Below are 17,434 nucleotides of genomic sequence, written 5' to 3'. Positions count from 1 at the left end.
CTCCAAAGTGTAACTAGAGCCAACACCCCTTGAGTGCTCACTGGGTACCACCACTCTAAGCCCCTTATATGGACTATCTACTCAGTCATCACAAAAATGATGTGAAGATGCTCTTATTACCAGCCCTGTTTTATCATGAAAGTGACCAACCCACAGTCCTCCAACTAAAAGGTGGAGTCAGGATCTGAAGCCAGCCAGACACTCCCAAGCCTGTGCTCTCAACTCTCAATAATAACAAGGTCGTCAAGACATACTAAAATAATACCAAATCCAGCACATTTTAAACATATGTATCTTAAGGCTTTCCTGGTGGCTCAGACAGTAAAGAATCTGTCTGCAATGCAGGAGACCCAAGTTCGATTCCTGGGTCAGGAAGAATTCCCCTGGAGAAGGTAATGGCAACTCACTCCAGCATTCTTGCCTGAAAAATCCCATGGGCAGAGGAGCCTGGTTGGCTACAGTTCATGGGGTCACAAAGAGTTGGACACGACTGAGCAACTAACACACATACACTTTAAAAATATATCCAATCCCTCCCCCAACACTTTCCAATAAGAAATGAAAATGTCAGGTCAATGCTACTTTATTTTCTACATAATTGAATATTCTAGTGAATAGAGAGAGCAAGAAACTCATCTTTAAATAGTATTCACAGAAAGAAATTTGACGTTTGTTCAAAACAATTGCTCGATTGCCTGATCCAGACTCCTTTTGCCATTGAATTCTAAAAAGAAAAAGGAAAAATGTACAGGTCAGATGGAATCATTATCGGAATGGAGATGAAGCAGAGGGTCATGTTATTACACAACATATTTAAAAATGCCTCACTTGACATGGCATAAAGGCCCATAATCAGGACTCATGAGATATGCTATTGTTGTAACTGATCAGGCCATTAGGTCTGCGTGAGGGGGATGGCCTCAGGGACCAGCTCCCTCTGTACAGCTGGGGTAGTGTGCTCCCCAGCATCTGGACAGAGCTCTCAGACACTCTGGCCTGCCAGAGCCTCAGCCACTGCTGGCTGGTCCAGGTTGTGCTCCAGCTGGGAGGCTGGGGCGCCCCTGAAGGACAGCAGCCTCATGTTCCTGGAACCACATCATTGTAAGAGACAGAGAAGGTCCAGAGTTGCCTTCATTCAGACTCCCCCAACACCATCACAGGCCAGAAGCCGAGAAATCCCCGGAGATTTCACCTCGGGGTCTCTGAGCATAACTGAATGGAGGGAATAGTCTGGCCTGGCTATAGTCAGAAATGCTGCCGCTGTAGAAAACTCCTCCCCACTGAGCATCCCAGATAGGTGGATTTGCCTCATCACAAGGGCCCAGTGAGAAGTCACAAAAGCTTCTGCCTCCTCACAGTGGCTGCTGGAGACAGCGCACCTGCAAAGACTGCCTTATTTGGGACAATGCCAGGCTGCAGTGGGGTCTCTGTGATGCTGAGAGCATGAAAGGGAGGGAGCAGAGGTCCTTAGGGGTTCCACATGGTCCTCACTTTTTGAAACTATCACCCCTCTGGCTGCCTGTCACTCCCCCATGTCTGACATAAAACATTTATTTGGAGAAGAGTTGCAGAGAGGCTGACCTTGGACAATCCTACCAGGTGTCAAAGTCAAGGTTTCTTCCATTCCTTGGCTGGAAAACAAACAAACAAACAAAAAGGAGCCACTTATAGTGCTGAGACCACACTGCCTGGAATCTGATTCTTGGTTCCACACTCTTTCTCTACTACCCTAAGTTTCTGTTCTCCTAACTGGGATGTTAGCAGCTTCCTTGGGTGCTCAGCTTGGTAGTGGGTCTGTGGGTCCTCTGGACAGTGCTCCGGGAGCCCTGCTGCTCCTACAGCCCTGACACTGTCCCCCACCCCACCACTCCATCCCTCAGCCTCTGTTTATACGGCAGGACCATCCCCAAACCATTCATCATGAGATTTCTCACTCTAAAGACACCATGGACACCCAGACCAACTGTTTCTGCAAGCACTTTCCAGACAACAACCACCAACAGGGCATGCAGGTTTAAAAGGTGTACTTGGGGTGTTGGGGAGGTGGGAAGAATTTCTGTGGTTAAGTAAGTTTGGAAATGTATGATTGAGCCACATTAAAGAGCTTGTTTCCCGAGGACATGGAAGTGTGCTCTGTAAACTCTGGGGTGTCAGGTGCAGTGGTTTTGACCATATTTGATCTTTGCAGAGCATCTCTTAGCACCAGCGACCACAGAATGAAGATGGAGGAACATACGCTTAGTCTGACTCACACGTTTTTCTGATGCAAACACTGAAGATCTAAGGGGTGAAACAGCTAGTAAGTGGTACACCAAGAACTAAAAGACCATATGTGACTTTTGCAAGAGGCTTCAAGTCCCATTGGGAGAAGGACCAGTAGACTCCTATTCCTGGGAGAGGGCCAAGTTTTCTGGACCTTCACGCTAGGGAAAATGGACTCCAGCTATGGTTGGTCCCCGCATCTGTCCATCAACGTAGCTCCTGCCTCCCACCCCTGAGCTCCTTCCGGAGCCCTCCTGTGCTCAGCCTGTGTCCCGCTGGAGCTTTGCCTTTCCAAGTGGTGACTCACGCCCTAAGGGTGAGAAAGTTCCCTCAGTGACTCACCAGGGGCCCCTGGCCGGGCTCATTCAGTAATAACTCCATAATGGGGGAGGTAGAACAGAATCAGGGTGAAAAAAAGAAAAGAAGAAACACGCTTTACCCTGAAAAGGAAAAATGGTCTTCCCAAGGTGGCAGTGTAATCCTGCAAGACAAAAACACAAACTGTTACCCAGTCAGGCTGTGCCAAAGGTCTTTCAAAGATGTCTATGGCAGTAGTTTCAAAGTGTGGTCCCCAGATACAAAACATCAACGACACCCGGGAACTTGTTAGAAATGCAAAACCTCAGGTGCCCACTGATTCTCTGGGGTTGGGGCCCAGCCATTTGAATTTTAACAAGGTCCCAGGTTCTTATGGTTCATGGTCAACTTGAAGAAGCACAGGTATTGATACATGGGGTTCATGACACCTGCAGGATCCCTCCCCAGATTTGCACAACTGGCCTGTGGGCCCCTGAGCCAGAACACAAATCTCCAGGAGCAGATGGCCCCACGTGACTCATCTGTAAGAACTGACATAAAATGGTACCATCCAGGGGCATGGCTCCTTGGTTCCTTTCTGCTCCAGGACAAGCCCAGGGAAACCCCAAGTTAGATGCTCAGCCTCAGAGAATTCCAGAGCATAGTGTGAGGCCAGTTCTTTGCAGGAGTGGTCCAAAGAGCCTGCAAGCATTCCCCCATCTCTAGGAGATGCAGATCTTTCTTTTTGGGGGTGGCATTCGCGGTAAGGTTTACCTACCTTTTTGGTAAAATCTGCTGCAGTGGCCCTGGAATCCTGTAAAGGAAAGAGGACCGGGTTCATTTAATAGGAAACTCACCCCCTGCTCCCTGGCTTGCAGTGGTGCTGTGACCTGGCCCCTCCCTGGTTCCATTCTAAGATAACCAGAAGTCAGATGCAAAAAAAGTCATTCAAGGAGACAGCTAGCCTTGGAGACAATTACAATTTCATATTCTGGAAGGTGAGGATGTTTTCTTGATTGAGTTGCCTTAAGGTCTAGGACAATGTTAAACTTGCTTGTTCTTCCCAACAGCTTTCACTTGAAATTGACTCCTGGCTTAGGCATATTTTTCAAGGATAAATGATTTCAGTTTTTTCAGCTCATCTTTGCCAGTAAATCTGGCCCGTAGTGGAGGCTGACTCAAGCTGGAAGCCTGCTGTCAGCATCTGAGCAGGTGGAATGTGATGGCCTATGCTCGGGGTGACCAACTGGCTTCTCAGGAAGTGAGCAATTTTCTGGGGTCTTGGCATTTTCAGAGCTAAACCTAGGCATGTTCTGGGCCAACTGCAATGAGTTGGTCATCTTACTTGGACTCACATCGTCCAAAAATTGTGTTTCTTTGTTTTGGTGTCATGCAACAAAACCCTAATGGACCTTTTTCAACAGGTTCAGCTATTACTGAAACTGCAATGCAATGCTAAGACGCTTCAGTCATGTCTGACTCTTTGCGACCCTATGGACTATAGCCCACCAGATTCCTCTGTCCATGGGATTCTCCAGGGAAAAATACTGGAGTGGGTTGCCATTCCCTTCTCCAGGGAATCTTCCCGACCCAGGGATCAAACCCATGTCTCTTGCGTCTTCTGCATTGGCAGGTGGCTTCTTTACCACTAGTGCCACCTGGGAAGCCCATTACTGAAACCAGTCATAGCTAAACTTTAAAAAATTTTAATCAAAATGATTCATTTTTAAAATTTAATTTTTATTTAATATTAGTACATAGCTGATTTACAACATTGTGTTAGTATTAGAGTTTTGTTTTTTTTTTTTTTAAGAAACAAAGCTCTGATGTTGCACCTAAGACCCAGAGCAGCCAAATATACATAATTAAAAATATTAAAAAAGAAACAAATCTCTGAGATAAGAATAAAGGAGCAGGTGGGACAATGAGAAGCAGTGTGTATGACCAGGGCAGGTGTCTATGTAATGAGGAAGAATAAGAAGGGGCAGAGAAAGTGAAAAAAATGGCACAAAAAACTAAAATGGAAAAGGATGAAGAGCACCGATGAGGAGAAGATGGTCAGGAAGCTGGACCACAGCCCCTCCCCCACCCCAGCCCTGCAGCCACGGTGTGAAGCTTGTACAAGGAGGAAATGCCAGCGAGCACCACCCAAGGCGACAAAAGGCATTCATCACAGCGAAGTGAACTTTTAGCGGTATTAACAGTATGGTGGAAGGAAAAAGTACATACGCGCCGCCAAAACGTCTTCATCCTTCGATCAGCAAGCTTGGCTGCCAGACGCATTAGAGGGTGCACGGGAGGGAACTGGCAAAGAGGCGGTGAGGGTCAGATGGTGCCAGGACGGAGCCCAGGGCTATGCGCAATCCTGTCTGCTCACCCTCTTACAAATGGGTTTAATTTTCAGAGTAAAATCCGTTTCCAAGCCTAAGCCTGAAGTTTTATGATATCAATAAAGAATCGCTTGCCTGACTCACACATTTCATTCCAACACATCACTTAAAAACATTCCCTTAGGGGAAATAAGACTTGTATCTGTGTTAACCTCAAGCATTTGTCCTAGAGTGGAACACTTCATCTCACAGAAGCATCTCTGTGAAGATGCTCTCTGCTCTCCGGGTGTGCTCCCCTCCTCTAGGGGACAAGGCTAAAAGGTGCCATTCATCACCACCACCCAATGCATCTTATTTCCCTGAACGTCTCTTCTGTGACTGCCCAGCACACACTCAGACATACACACCCTACCTTATCTAGTCCTGTGAATTCTCCCCAGGTATTTTGGCTCAAAGTAAAACTTAATTTTTATTTCTCTGGTGGCACAGTGGTAAAGAATCCACCTGTCAATGCAGGAGACGTGGGTTTGACCCCTGGGTTGGGAAGATCCCCTGAAGAAGAAAATGGCAACCCATTCCAGTACTCTTGCCTGGGAAGTCCCGTGGACAGAGGAGCCTACAGACCATGGGGTCGCAAAAGAGAAGAGTCAGACATGATGTAGTGACTGAACAACAAGAACAAAAGTTAACTTGCATCATAGGCATGGAATGTATCTTTTCCCTCCCGTTTTTATTTCTTAAAGATTTTTTGATGTGAACCATTTTTAAAGTCCTTATTGAATTTGTTACAATATTGCTCCTGTCTTATGCTTTGGTTTTTTGGCTGTGAGGCATGTAGGATCTTAGCTCCCCATCCAGGGATTGAACATGCACCCCCTGCATTGGAAGGCAAAGTCTTAACCACTGGACTGCAGGGAAGCCCCCTTCCACTACTGACATTGCTCCACGTGCAGTGCCCATGACCTGTCTTGACGATATCCCCTCTTTACCTGATCCCCATGACTGAATCTATACTACTCTTGAGTCTTTGCTTCTAAGGAAAAAAACATTTTGCTTGGTATTTGTATGTTTGTTTGTGTGCTTGTTTTTAAGGATCTTCCTGAAGACTTGGAAAGTCTTGATTAAATAAGCAACTTTCTAATAGTATAATTTCAATCACTGTGACTGCATTGAAATTCTAGTAAAAACTCTATTCTATGATCTTCCCAGTATTCTCCAAATCATACCCTGTAGAAATTCAACAATCTCTCCCTGAGGATAATTCAAATTTATAATAAGAAAACTAGAGGTGGTGCTTTTAATTCCCACAGCACATATTACACTGTGGCAGTGACAAAAGACATCCATGGATTACTGTTGGGAATATGGCACTTTACACTTAACAAAGTAGTTTTCCAAAATTTAGAAACAAAAGGTAATAATGAGCAATGTAAACAGAGTTCAGTCTTTACCAGGCTCTTCTTGTCCCTGTGTTTAACTGCATAATAAAAAGTGATTTCTCGCTAATTTTTCCTTCTCTGTAATGTGTTCTCTAGCTTTTCAGATCTGTCGACCTCCCTGGCCCCTTCCTCACAGAGAGAGAGAAATGATCCTTGTAGTCCTCGGAAAAAAGCACCAAGAGTGTAAGTCCCCTGCTTTTCTATTTATCTGCATATATTAAAGATTTTTTTGATGTGAACCATTTTTTAAAGTCTTTATTGAATTTGTTACAGTATTGCTTCTGTTTTGTGTTTTGGGTTTTTTGGCCCCGAGGCACGTGGGATCATAGTTCCCTGACCAGGGATCGAACCTGCACCCCCTACATTGATAGGCGATGTCTTAACCACAAGACCACCAGGGAAGTCCCTATTTGCCTATATTAAATGAGAAGGGACAAAGGCAGGCAGAGGAAAGTGACTTTTACAGAAAGATGATTATGATAAAATACTGACCCCTGTTTTAACTGGATGCGCCGGCTCCTGAGTTCTGGAGTAGTGAAATAAAAACTAAATAAGAGGGGAAAAAAGATTGATTTTAATTCTAAGTGTCACTTGCCAAAAGTGTAGTAATTGCATACTTTGTTGCTGGGCTGGTAGTACTCACCCTTTTGTATATGTCTTGATTATCCTGAAAAGAGAATAGTGAGGATGTCACACAGAATTTTACTAGGGCAGGTTTCCAGTAGAAATTACAGCAGATACCTTCTTGACTTACCTGAATATTACGAAATACATTGGCAGTCTAAAAGGAAATCATTTTACCACCTTAATAAGGCTGTAGTTGATGTGGAATCTTGCAAAAAGGAAATTTGCCAGCAATAACATTACCTTAAAACTTAATCTTATTTTACCCTCTCGATCTTCGGAGAAAACACTCTATAATTCGTTGAAGCAATACCCTAATCAATTCCCAGATGGCCATCTGACTAAGAGGTGGGATAAAATAATGGTTGCAACTTTTAATTTGCTCCTGGGCATATGCTAGAATTCAGTGTTTTGAGGGTTGGTTCATATAGCCCAATTTCCCCTGCTAAAATCTCTCTACATGAATCTTGACTGTTTTTTTGTTTTTTTTGTTTTCAGAAAACCCAGCTTTTAATTTGTAAATCCTTGTTAGAGCATCACTTTGTTCTGTCTGCATGAATGACAGCCCAGGAAAAGCTGTACTGGCAGCATATCCTACTCGAAGATGTACTGTGAATGATCCTGCAAATATCTGGTTACTATTGGTCTCATCTCATTTATAATACTGACTGATCTCATCTCATTTATAAACATTGTTGAATCAGCTCAAACTTCAATCAAGACAGAAATGAAAGCTGTCAGAAACACTTTGATTTTGTTGCTGTGCGTAGATCTTCCTACAAACTTTGTGGAGAGTTTCTTCAGTAACCAATACTTACATAATTCTCTCTTTCTGTCTGTGCTATGCATGTACACATACACACATGCATATGGACACACACACACAAACGAACCTAAACTATGAACAGCAGAGGCTCAATGCACATTAACTCTCTACTTCCTTACCATCACCATTTCTAAATCAGCCAGAAGTATTTACTACTTTTACAACTCCTGGTCTCTTTGTGAGCATCTGTTCAAGAAGTGTGTGTGTGTTGCGTATGTGTGGTGTATGTGTGTGTGTGTGTGTGTGTGTGTGTGTGTGTGTGTGCATGTTCTGGACACATATCAGGTAAACAATATTTTTGTTACCATGTTTATCAACTTTATACCATTACTTTCCAAGTCAAAAAAAAATGTGAAGATGATTTTCTAGGTGATGAACGCCAACCCTCAAGATCATATGCACTTTCCTTGCTTTATTTTTTTCTTTTTAGAGAAAAAAATGTTTTTTAAAATTTTAGTTATCTATCTTGTAGACTGTTTCCCCAACTAGAATATAAGTTCCATGAAAGAAGTAATTCTGTCCATTTGGATCAGTACTGTAACCCCGCATAGTATGCAATTATATGTGTATATGTGATTATGTGGGCTTCCCAGGCAGCTCAGCTGGTGAAGAATCCACTTGCAATGCAGGAGACCCTGGTTCAATTCCTGGGTCGGGAAGATCCCCGGGAGAAGGGATAGGCTACCCACTCCAGTATTCTTCAGCTTCCTTGGTGGCTCAGATGGTAAAAAATCTACCTGCAATGTGGGAGACCTGGGTTTGATTCCTGGGTTGGAATGATCCCCTGGAGGAGGGGATGGCAACCCACTCCAGTATTCTTGCCTAGAGAATCCCATGGACAGAGGAGCCTGGCGGGCTACAGTCCATGGGGTCACAAAGTAGGACATGACTGAGCGACTAAGCACAGCTCAGCATGTGATTATGTATATGATATGTATATACGACTATGATAATTGTAAGAATGCAGATGAACTACCAATATTTTATGGTCATTTCTATTTAGGAGATTCACTTGTTATTTCCTAAAACCGTATTTTTATACACACAATGCATACACACAGAATTCTGTAGGTTACAAAAGAGTGCTTATTTACAGATATTGATTACAGCATAAACGGGTGCACTGTAAGAATTATCTTACGTACATCAATTTTTTTTACCTTAGGTTGTCTAGAAAGACTTGCCCAATATGCCATCTGCTAAAAAAATGAGGAAAACAAATCAAAGATAAGTACAAATTCCTTAATCAATAGAATTAAAATTAAATTCTAAAATTGTTTCCTTTATGAACCTTGCATTATCTTCTCCCACAGCGGCCATGAATTTCAACACAGCTCCCAAGATAATTTAAATGAGGCCATGAAAATGACAACAATGTGTTTCTGCTGTAGCCAAGAATCTGATCTGAAAATAGTTTGATCTGAAAATAATTTTAAGTGAACATTGTCCACATGATATTTTCAAGGTTAAGACTAAATAAAAATCTCACATTACTGAACAATGATGTACCTCAAACTTCACAATATCCAGGCCATCTGAAGCATCAGCTAAAGGTCGAGGAAATCCTATTGTGAGAAATCATAAAAACCTCCATTAGGACAGAAGAGGTAGTAGCACCAACTTTTCAATCTTTACCATGAAAAACATACAGTGATTCTATTAATATGGTGTTGTTAAAAGGACTGACAAAGAAAACACACTTCTACCTACCACTAGCAAATCTCAGGCTTGTGCCAAAATTAACTTAAAATTGCATGGTTTTTCATATTTACCAAGAGTTAGCAAGTCAGGAAAGAAGAGAAAAAGCACCTAGGTGATAGCTCAATTTGTATTTACATGGAATGTGTAGGGACAGGATATCAAGAATTGGTGTAAATAAGAGGAGAAATACGTCTATATACAGCCGATTCACTTTGCTGTACAGCAGAAACTAACACAACACTGTAAATCAGCTATACTCCAATAAAAATGAATTTTAAAAGCAACCTCCTCAAAACTTTGTATTTACCACTACAATACACTTCTACTTCATTTTTTATCTTTCTCCTAATTATATTAATAAAATGCAGTCATTGTGCAACAGAGTTGGTCCTGAAACTTTAAAGAAATATGGCCATTTGTCTCTCTGCCTCATCAGACACTTCAGGGGTAGGATTATGGGGAAAGTTGCTACTGGCATGTACCTGAACCCTCTGCCTGTCGATTTTTATCTGACCTAAATGAAGTCTACATCTCATTTGCATACAACACAACACTTGAAAAAATAGTTAATACTACAACTGAAAGAATCAGCTGCAGGATAGATCAAAACTAACAAGATGAAATTAAATGGGATAAATATGAGATGCCCAATTCAAATTTTTAAAATCTGAAACAGGAAATATCTGGCTGAAAAGTAATATTTTATTTTTTAATATTCAGTGATATTCTGCTCTCTGCCATCTCGCTATAAGCCAAGAAAATAATACTATATGCAAATAACACTGTCCCAACCTTGAAAGGTAATAGTCCTACCTGAAATGATAGGATATGTGGTGAGCTGATGGAACTGAGTGTAGGTTTCCTTCACCAAGAGAAAAATTATGAAGCGTGTGTTAACTGCCTCCAACTATTTTGAGAACTGTCATAAGAAATATTAGTCTTATTCTGTATATCCCCAAAGGGCAGAACTAAGGCTAATGGTTAGAAAGTACATGTGATCATATTGCAGCTTGATGTAAAAAAGTTTTTGATGACTGAAGGTATTAAAAAATGCAAAGTAATTCAAAACAATCCCCTAAGGATTTATTAAGAGTTTCTGTGTTAACAATACGATGATAAAGATCATAAGGACCCCATCCTCAGGGAACAGAAAATTAAATTTTAAAAAGAGGGAGGTGGATATAAATATGTAAGCAGGTAAATAAAAGGTAATAAGACATTGTAATATTAATAAGATGCTTTTGGAAACCAGGGGAGGCAGATACTGGCTGACTTGGTCTGGTAGTGAGCTGAGTGTCACTGAAAGTAATCAAATAAGGAAACCATAGAGGTGATCCCTGCTCTTTTGAGAGGCTAAACTAGATAAATTCCATGGTTCCTTGCAACACCCAAGCTTTGTGATTACACCGCAGAACACGGAAAAACAAATATGCTATTTGAAGTGTATTTTCTGGTCAAATATATTTTCACAGATATTCTACTCCTTAAACCAAAATTCTAATGGAAAAATCTAAAATTTTGAAATAACTATGTTTCCAACAGGAGCTTCCACTACTTCCTGTATCATATAGCGAGTTACCTGGAGATGGGTAAGAAATTTTGACTACGAACCCCATGCCTAACCCTTGTTCCCTACAAACGCACTGATTCTCAGTTGTTGATGCGACTGCCCGAGTCCCGTCAGCACCTCGGACAGCGCCCAAGCCTTGGAAGACAGGAGCTTCTTGGGACACTGCCCCCACCCCACTTCCCCACCACCACCCCTCCCAACATCCTTGTCCAATCCAGAGGAAAGACTATGAAAAGATTCCTTTTTCCTGTGTTCACTTCTACACTGCCCCTCTCCAACGGTCCCTCAATCTTCAGTCTTTGGGACTGTAAGCTCAGAATTATTACCATCTCTGCTCTCATGTCTTCAGAGTTCTAAGACCACATATAGAACTCTGAAGTTCTATATATGGTCACATATTACCACATATGACTAACATGTTGGAGTTGCCCCCTGACTCATATTCCTCACAGTTTCAGTGGCACATCCTGGGGCCAGCCCCAGGGCAAGAGCTGTTTAAAGGCAGTTCCACATGGGAAAGTAACCTCCTAAAAGGCTGTGACATCTAGCTTTGTCCCTCCTCTCTGATGGAAGCCATTTCTAGAGGGTGGGTGAGGAAATCAAGCTAGACTCCTTCCAGAAGTGCCTTGAAGGATCAAGGTCTGTCCCAGTCTTCCTTAGAGCTCAGACCAGCTGGGGTTTCCTGGAAGGGGGTCCCCTTACCTGAGGAAGGAATTTGTAGCAGGCAGAAGCAATAGATGGCCAAGATGGATGGGAACTGGGCAAGATATTTCATCTTCAAAGTCCAGATTCTTTTTGCTGGCCACAGATGTGTTCTGCTGGGACAGGAGCTGAGCATTTCCTGAAATTCCACTGGCACAGACAACCCTTCACCTTGTGTCTGACCAGCCGGGTGGAGAAGGTACCTTTATTTGCAATGCCTTGGGACGCATGGGCTGAGCACAAATCAGCTTTGCGCAGGAGGAATGGCTTTCTCATAAATGTCATGCTGGGCCTTTATTTGTAGAATAATATCTTCCTGGTGTATTGTAGGCATTGTAGAGTCATCTTTTCAAACCAGCAATAAAAATAAAAAGTGGAGAGTCATAATTGCTATTCTATGGTGGTTTGAGAAACATTTCTGACTCAAAAAAAAAAAAAGGCTTTTTCTCTTTTTTTAAAATCAAAGCACTGGGCATAAATCTATAAACTCTTGAAGGATGAAGTCTTATTTTGTAAGAAGCTGTTTATTTTCCACCACTAACAAAGGATGTTTTATAATCTTTGGTGCATCTGTGAACAAAATTTGTAGTCCTGGATATAACCTTACAAGTAACTCAGAAGTTCAATTAGGGTTTTTCAAAAATTAAGTATGGTTGGAAATTAGACTTCTTAAGGTTTCTCCAGATTCATTTCTATGAACAAGTAAAGTATTTCAAATTAAATCAGTATTAAAGAAATTATGACAGTGTTTAATAATAATAGCAAAATTACTTCATCTATTGAGATTTCATTTAGAATATCATATAGGTTATTTTATGCAGTCTTGCAGGAAACCCATTAGGAATGTGTTTCTTTCCTAATTTTATGAATGGAGAAATTGAGGCTGGGAAAGAGTAAGGAACTTGCCAAGATCACTAAGCCATCAAGGATGCAAACCAGGGATTTGGACTCAAGGTACATGTCACTAAAAGTGTGGGATTTTAGTCGATGTGTTATTTTTTTTCTAAAAAGAGCCTCCTTGAGATTGGATATGAGATAGAAGAAGAATGAAATCAGCGAGCTTGCAAAAAGTGTAACATACGTGGCAGATACGAAATAGCTTTAGGATTTTTTTCACCATGCATATCTTTAATTTTTGCTTTGAAGGATTAGAAGAGTATGTTTTGGTGGAAGCTGCTCAGCATGAACTATTTATTTATGACTTAAAATGTGATATTTTGTCAAAAAATTTCCAATTCATAACAAAGTAGAATTATAAACTATAGCCATAATATTTTGCCTCCTTTTTTGATCCAATAAGAAATATAGATTTCTATTTATTACAGTATTTACCACTTTGGTTCAAGGAGAATAACCAAGGTCTTTAAACACCACAGAGAGAAGATGTCTTTTGTATTAAAATACAGTTGAACAGCAAGTCTACTGAATGAAAGAAAAAAAATGAATGATTGCTTTTTGAACATAAACCTCTTATCTGTATCATATTGAATACAATAGCTTATGGACATTATAGACACAAAACACACACATAATAGCAAAGATTTGTGTTCTATAAATTCTATAAAAGAAAGTTCTATAAAGCATCAGTCAACAATTACTTTTCAAACATCTGGTCTGTGTCTACCAGTCAACTGGGTACTCTATGCACAAACATACATTTTTCAAATAAACCTATAGGATAACTGACTTGTATCAAATTTGTTTCCGTTGCATATTTTGAATTCATTGTTTCTCATATTCAGGATGAAAAATTATTTTTAATAATAATTCAGAAATGGGAAAAGGAAAAACTGAGAAAAAATCTGCATTGATATTATTCAAAAACATTGGTGTAGACTGAGTTGTGTTCAAGCCTTGACCCCTCAAGGTGACTTTATTTGGAAACAGCTTTTAAGGAGCCAACTAAGGTTAAATGAGGTATAAGGATGGAGCCCTAAGCCAATAGGACTGGTGTCCTTTATAAGAAGAAAGAACACTAGCGTGCTACCCCCACTCCTGCTATGTGCTCACAGAGAAAAGGCTGGAAAAGGACACAGGACGAAGGCTCTGTCTGCAAGCAGAGGAGAAATGTCTTGTCAGAAACAACCTTGCTGGAACCTTGATTTCAGACTTCCAGTCTCCAAACTGGGAGAAAGTTAATTTCCGTTGTTTAAGCCACCCAGTCTGTGACCTTCTGTTGTGACAGCCAAACCAACTGACACAGAGAGATTTTTAGCCAATTCAGTACAAACAAAAAATAATAATAAATATATGCATGCTCAGTTGTGTCTAACTGTTTGTGACCCCACAGATTATAGCCCACAAGGCTTCTCTGTCTGTGGGATTTCCTAGGCAAGATATCGAAGCGGATTGCCATTTCCTCTTCCGGGGGATCTTCCAGACTCAGGGATCAAACCTGTGTCTCTTGCGTCTCTTGCATTGCAGCTGGATTCTTTACTTCTGAGCCATCATGGAAACCCAATAATAAAATAATGAAATTGAAGCAAAAGGTGGAAACTCTCATTGTTTAAAATGATGTGATTATCTACCCCCCCAACTCCCACAATCCAAAAGAATCAATTGGCAAATTATCAGAATGAATAAGAGTTTACTGAAATAGCCAGAGTTAAAGAAAACTATTTTCAGGAATAATTTTCTTTCCTTAGAAAGAAAATGTGCTGTTTCTTAAACTTAAGTGAAAACAAATAGAAAAATGTTTATTAGAAAATGTGACTAGCTTAAAAATCTATAAAATACTGAGAACTAAATGAAAAAATAAATATGGAATATATGAGAAAATAAGTGTAAAGAACTCTACTGAAGGATATAAAAGAATATGTGAATAAATAAAAAGGTACGTCATGATCCTTGACAACATTCAATGTTGTTATAGGTTCAACTGCTTGCAAATTAATCTATAAAGTCAGCACAATTCTTATTAAATTTCTAAAATGACTTTTCATAGAATCTTAATACTGATTCTTGAAATTAAATTGGGAAAGAAAATATTCAGGAATATGCAAGACATTTCTTTTAAAAAGAACCATACTTTGTTAATGTGAAAACATACTATAAAGCAATTATGTTTAGTAGTCATTTTGTTAATGATCCATGAACAGGCACATAGATCAATGGAAAGAGTATTGAAGCAGATCAGCTTTTTAAAAAGTGTTTATTATACATGTTACAAATATTTTTTCCTAATCTGTGGATCTTAGTTCCCTGACCAGGGATCAAACCTGCACCTCCCAACATTAGCAGTGCAGAATCTTAACCTCTGGACTGCCAGGGAAGTCCCAGACCAGTTTAACAAAGAGTCAAGGTGGTATTTCAAGTCAGTGTAAAAATAATGAACTACTCAATAAATGGTGGTTAGGGCAACTGGCTATCCATCTGGAAAAAAATTCCCTCTTTCAGACTATAATTTAAAATAAATTTCAGAGAATTAATTAATTAAACCTAACATATACATGTAACATGCACATACACATATAAAATGCTGTATTAGAAACAGTAAATAATTGATTGGAAATTACTCTTGGACAAAACCCAAAATAGGGAAGGCTGTACAGTGGAGCTGGCTTTGACAGGGTTAAAAGACAAGTGGAGTTTGTGGAGCAGAGCAGGCAGGTAAGGGCAGTGTGAAAGGTATGAAGGTGAGAAAGCGTCAGAGAAAAGTGAAGTTTGGTGCTTTCAAAGGTTGGGGACAGAGCGAGGCTGATAGCTAGAGTGGGAGGAGAGAGAGCTATGGCATCTTTGGAGAGGTCATCGGGACTGTGTTGAAGATGATGGGGAGGGACTTCCCTGGAAGTACAGTGGATAGGAATTTGTCTGCACTGCAGGGGACACGGGTTTTATCCCTGGTTCAGGAAGATTCAACGTGCCTTGGAGCAACTAAGCCCCTGTGCCACAACAATTGAACCTGTACTCTACAGCCCGGGGGCCATAACTACTGAGCCTGCATGCTGCAACTCCTGAAGCCCACATGCCTAGAGCCTGTGCTCCCCAGCCAGAGAAGCCACCGCAATGAAAAGCCCATGCATCTCAACAAAAAGTAGACCCTACTCACCGCAACTAGAGAAAGCCTGTTTCCAGCAACAAAGACCCAGCACAGCCAAAAATAATAAATAAATAAATATGAAATAAAATAGAAAACAAAATCTTTAATATAAAAATGATGGGGAAGCAGAATGAAGGGTTCAATGGAAACAGGTTATCAGTCTGCAGACTTGTAGAGAGAGAGGTCAACAAGTAATGTCATTTTTATCTGCTTACTCTTTCCATTTGCAAATATAGCTGCCCACCATGTGCTGGGCATCTTCTGATGGTAGAACCTGGCCTCCTCTTGAAGGAAGGGAAGTGAGAAGGGAGAGGAGCACACTGGTTAGCAACCAGGTTGGCATGGAAGGCTGCTGCTGCACTTGAAGAGCTTGTTATGCCGATCAGGAGTGGGATGTGTTATGTAAGAATCAGGACATTCTCACAGTTGCAAGGCAGGCTATTGGGATCTGAAGGTGGCGTCATCTTCAGGTGAAGAATAGTGAGGACCATGCCTGTGAGAGTGTTACCAGGAATGGAGAGGAGGTGGTGCATTCAGACATTTGAACTGGAGAAGTGACGGGAGTTAGGTGTGTTTGGAGGCTGCAGGAAAGGAAGGAGCTGAGAAGCCTTTGGGGAGTGAGGTCTTCAATGGAGAGCAGAGTGGCAGCCCTGACTGAGACTGGGATGCAGGCTTGGAGGGAGGGCGGTCAGTTGATGTGCTGGTTACAGGCCTGCTGAGGATGCAAACGGAGGGGCCAGGGATGTAGCTGGAAATGAGTGTCTTGTGCTTTATTGGGTGGGCCAAAAACTTGATTTGGGTTCACCATAAGATGTTACAATCATGAGTTTCATAGGGACCATGTGCTATCAGGGATTGTAACTCCTAAGGGGACACAGATGTCTCTTGATATGTGAGGGATGCTGTGTGTTCTCATCTCTGAAAAATGCACAGACACATGTGAATGCCCAGTTTTCATAGCATTTCAGAGGTTCAGGCACGGGGTATTTCTACCCTTTATCTTTATCAAGTTAAAATTTACATATAATAAAATGCACCCATATTAAATGTATCCTTCCAGGAATTTTGAGCAACTAAACACACCCAAATAGCCAGCATTAAAATCAAAATCTGAAACATTTTCATCACCCCCCAAATTTTCCTGATATGACTTTGCAGTGGGTCCCCACACCAAGTCCAAGTCCTAGGAAACCACTGATCTGTCAGTCACTGTAAATTAGTTCTATCCAATCCAGAATTTCACAGAAATGGAATCATACTTTACATACTATTTGCGTCTGACTTCTGTTTAGCGTTATCCTTGTTGCATGTATCAGGGGTTCATTCCTTTTTACTGCTGAACAGTATTCCTTTGTGTTGAGAGAAGGAAATGATGACCCACTCCAGTATTCTTGCCTGGGAAATCTCATGGCAGAGGAGTCTGGCAGTCTACAGTCCACGGGGACACAAAGAGTCAGACACAACTTAGTGACTAAACCACCACCATTCCTTTATGTGGACCTAGCACAATTTGTTATCCATTTATTTTATTTTTTTAATTGAAGTATAGTTGGTTTACAGTGCTTCAGGTATGCAACAGAGTGATTCAGTTATATATACATATATATATGTGTGTGTGTGTGTGTGTATGTTCTTATTCCTTTT

At 41.1% G+C, this 17,434-nt stretch overlaps 1 protein-coding gene across 1 annotated transcript; it reads right to left on the bottom strand.

Moving 5' to 3' along the window:
- Nucleotides 1-567: 567 nt before the first annotated feature.
- Nucleotides 568-11,961, bottom strand: NMS (neuromedin S). The gene is made up of 10 exons (XM_027554385.1): nucleotides 11,752-11,961; nucleotides 9,288-9,343; nucleotides 8,939-8,977; nucleotides 6,972-6,995; nucleotides 6,821-6,874; nucleotides 4,789-4,863; nucleotides 3,338-3,373; nucleotides 2,702-2,743; nucleotides 1,582-1,631; nucleotides 568-724 (listed from the first exon to the last, which is right to left on the bottom strand). The coding sequence occupies exons 1-9, from the start codon at nucleotides 11,885-11,887 to the stop codon at nucleotides 1,593-1,595; spliced, it is 501 nt and encodes a 166-aa protein (XP_027410186.1). The 5' UTR covers nucleotides 11,888-11,961; the 3' UTR covers nucleotides 568-724; nucleotides 1,582-1,592.
- Between the last annotated feature and the right edge of the window lie 5,473 nt (nucleotides 11,962-17,434).

Source organism: Bos indicus x Bos taurus, chromosome 11 (assembly GCF_003369695.1).
Source record: "Bos indicus x Bos taurus breed Angus x Brahman F1 hybrid chromosome 11, Bos_hybrid_MaternalHap_v2.0, whole genome shotgun sequence".
NCBI classification, from domain to species: Eukaryota; Metazoa; Chordata; class Mammalia; order Artiodactyla; family Bovidae; genus Bos; species Bos indicus x Bos taurus.
Note: the sequence above shows the minus strand (reverse complement) of the source record. Positions and strands in the feature narration are given on the sequence as shown.

Bases quoted from the DNA above. Each gene is read 5' to 3' on its own strand.
- NMS (XM_027554385.1), bottom strand. From the start codon at position 11,887: ATGCTCAGCTCCTGTCCCAGCAGAACACATCTGTGGCCAGCAAAAAGA. The intron at 6,875-6,971 runs GTGAGTACTACC...CCTCTTATTTAG, and splicing joins ATCAAGACATATACAAAAGG to TTTTTATTTCACTACTCCAG. The intron at 3,374-4,788 runs GTATGTACTTTT...TTTCCTTTACAG, and splicing joins TGAAGACGTTTTGGCGGCGC to GATTCCAGGGCCACTGCAGC.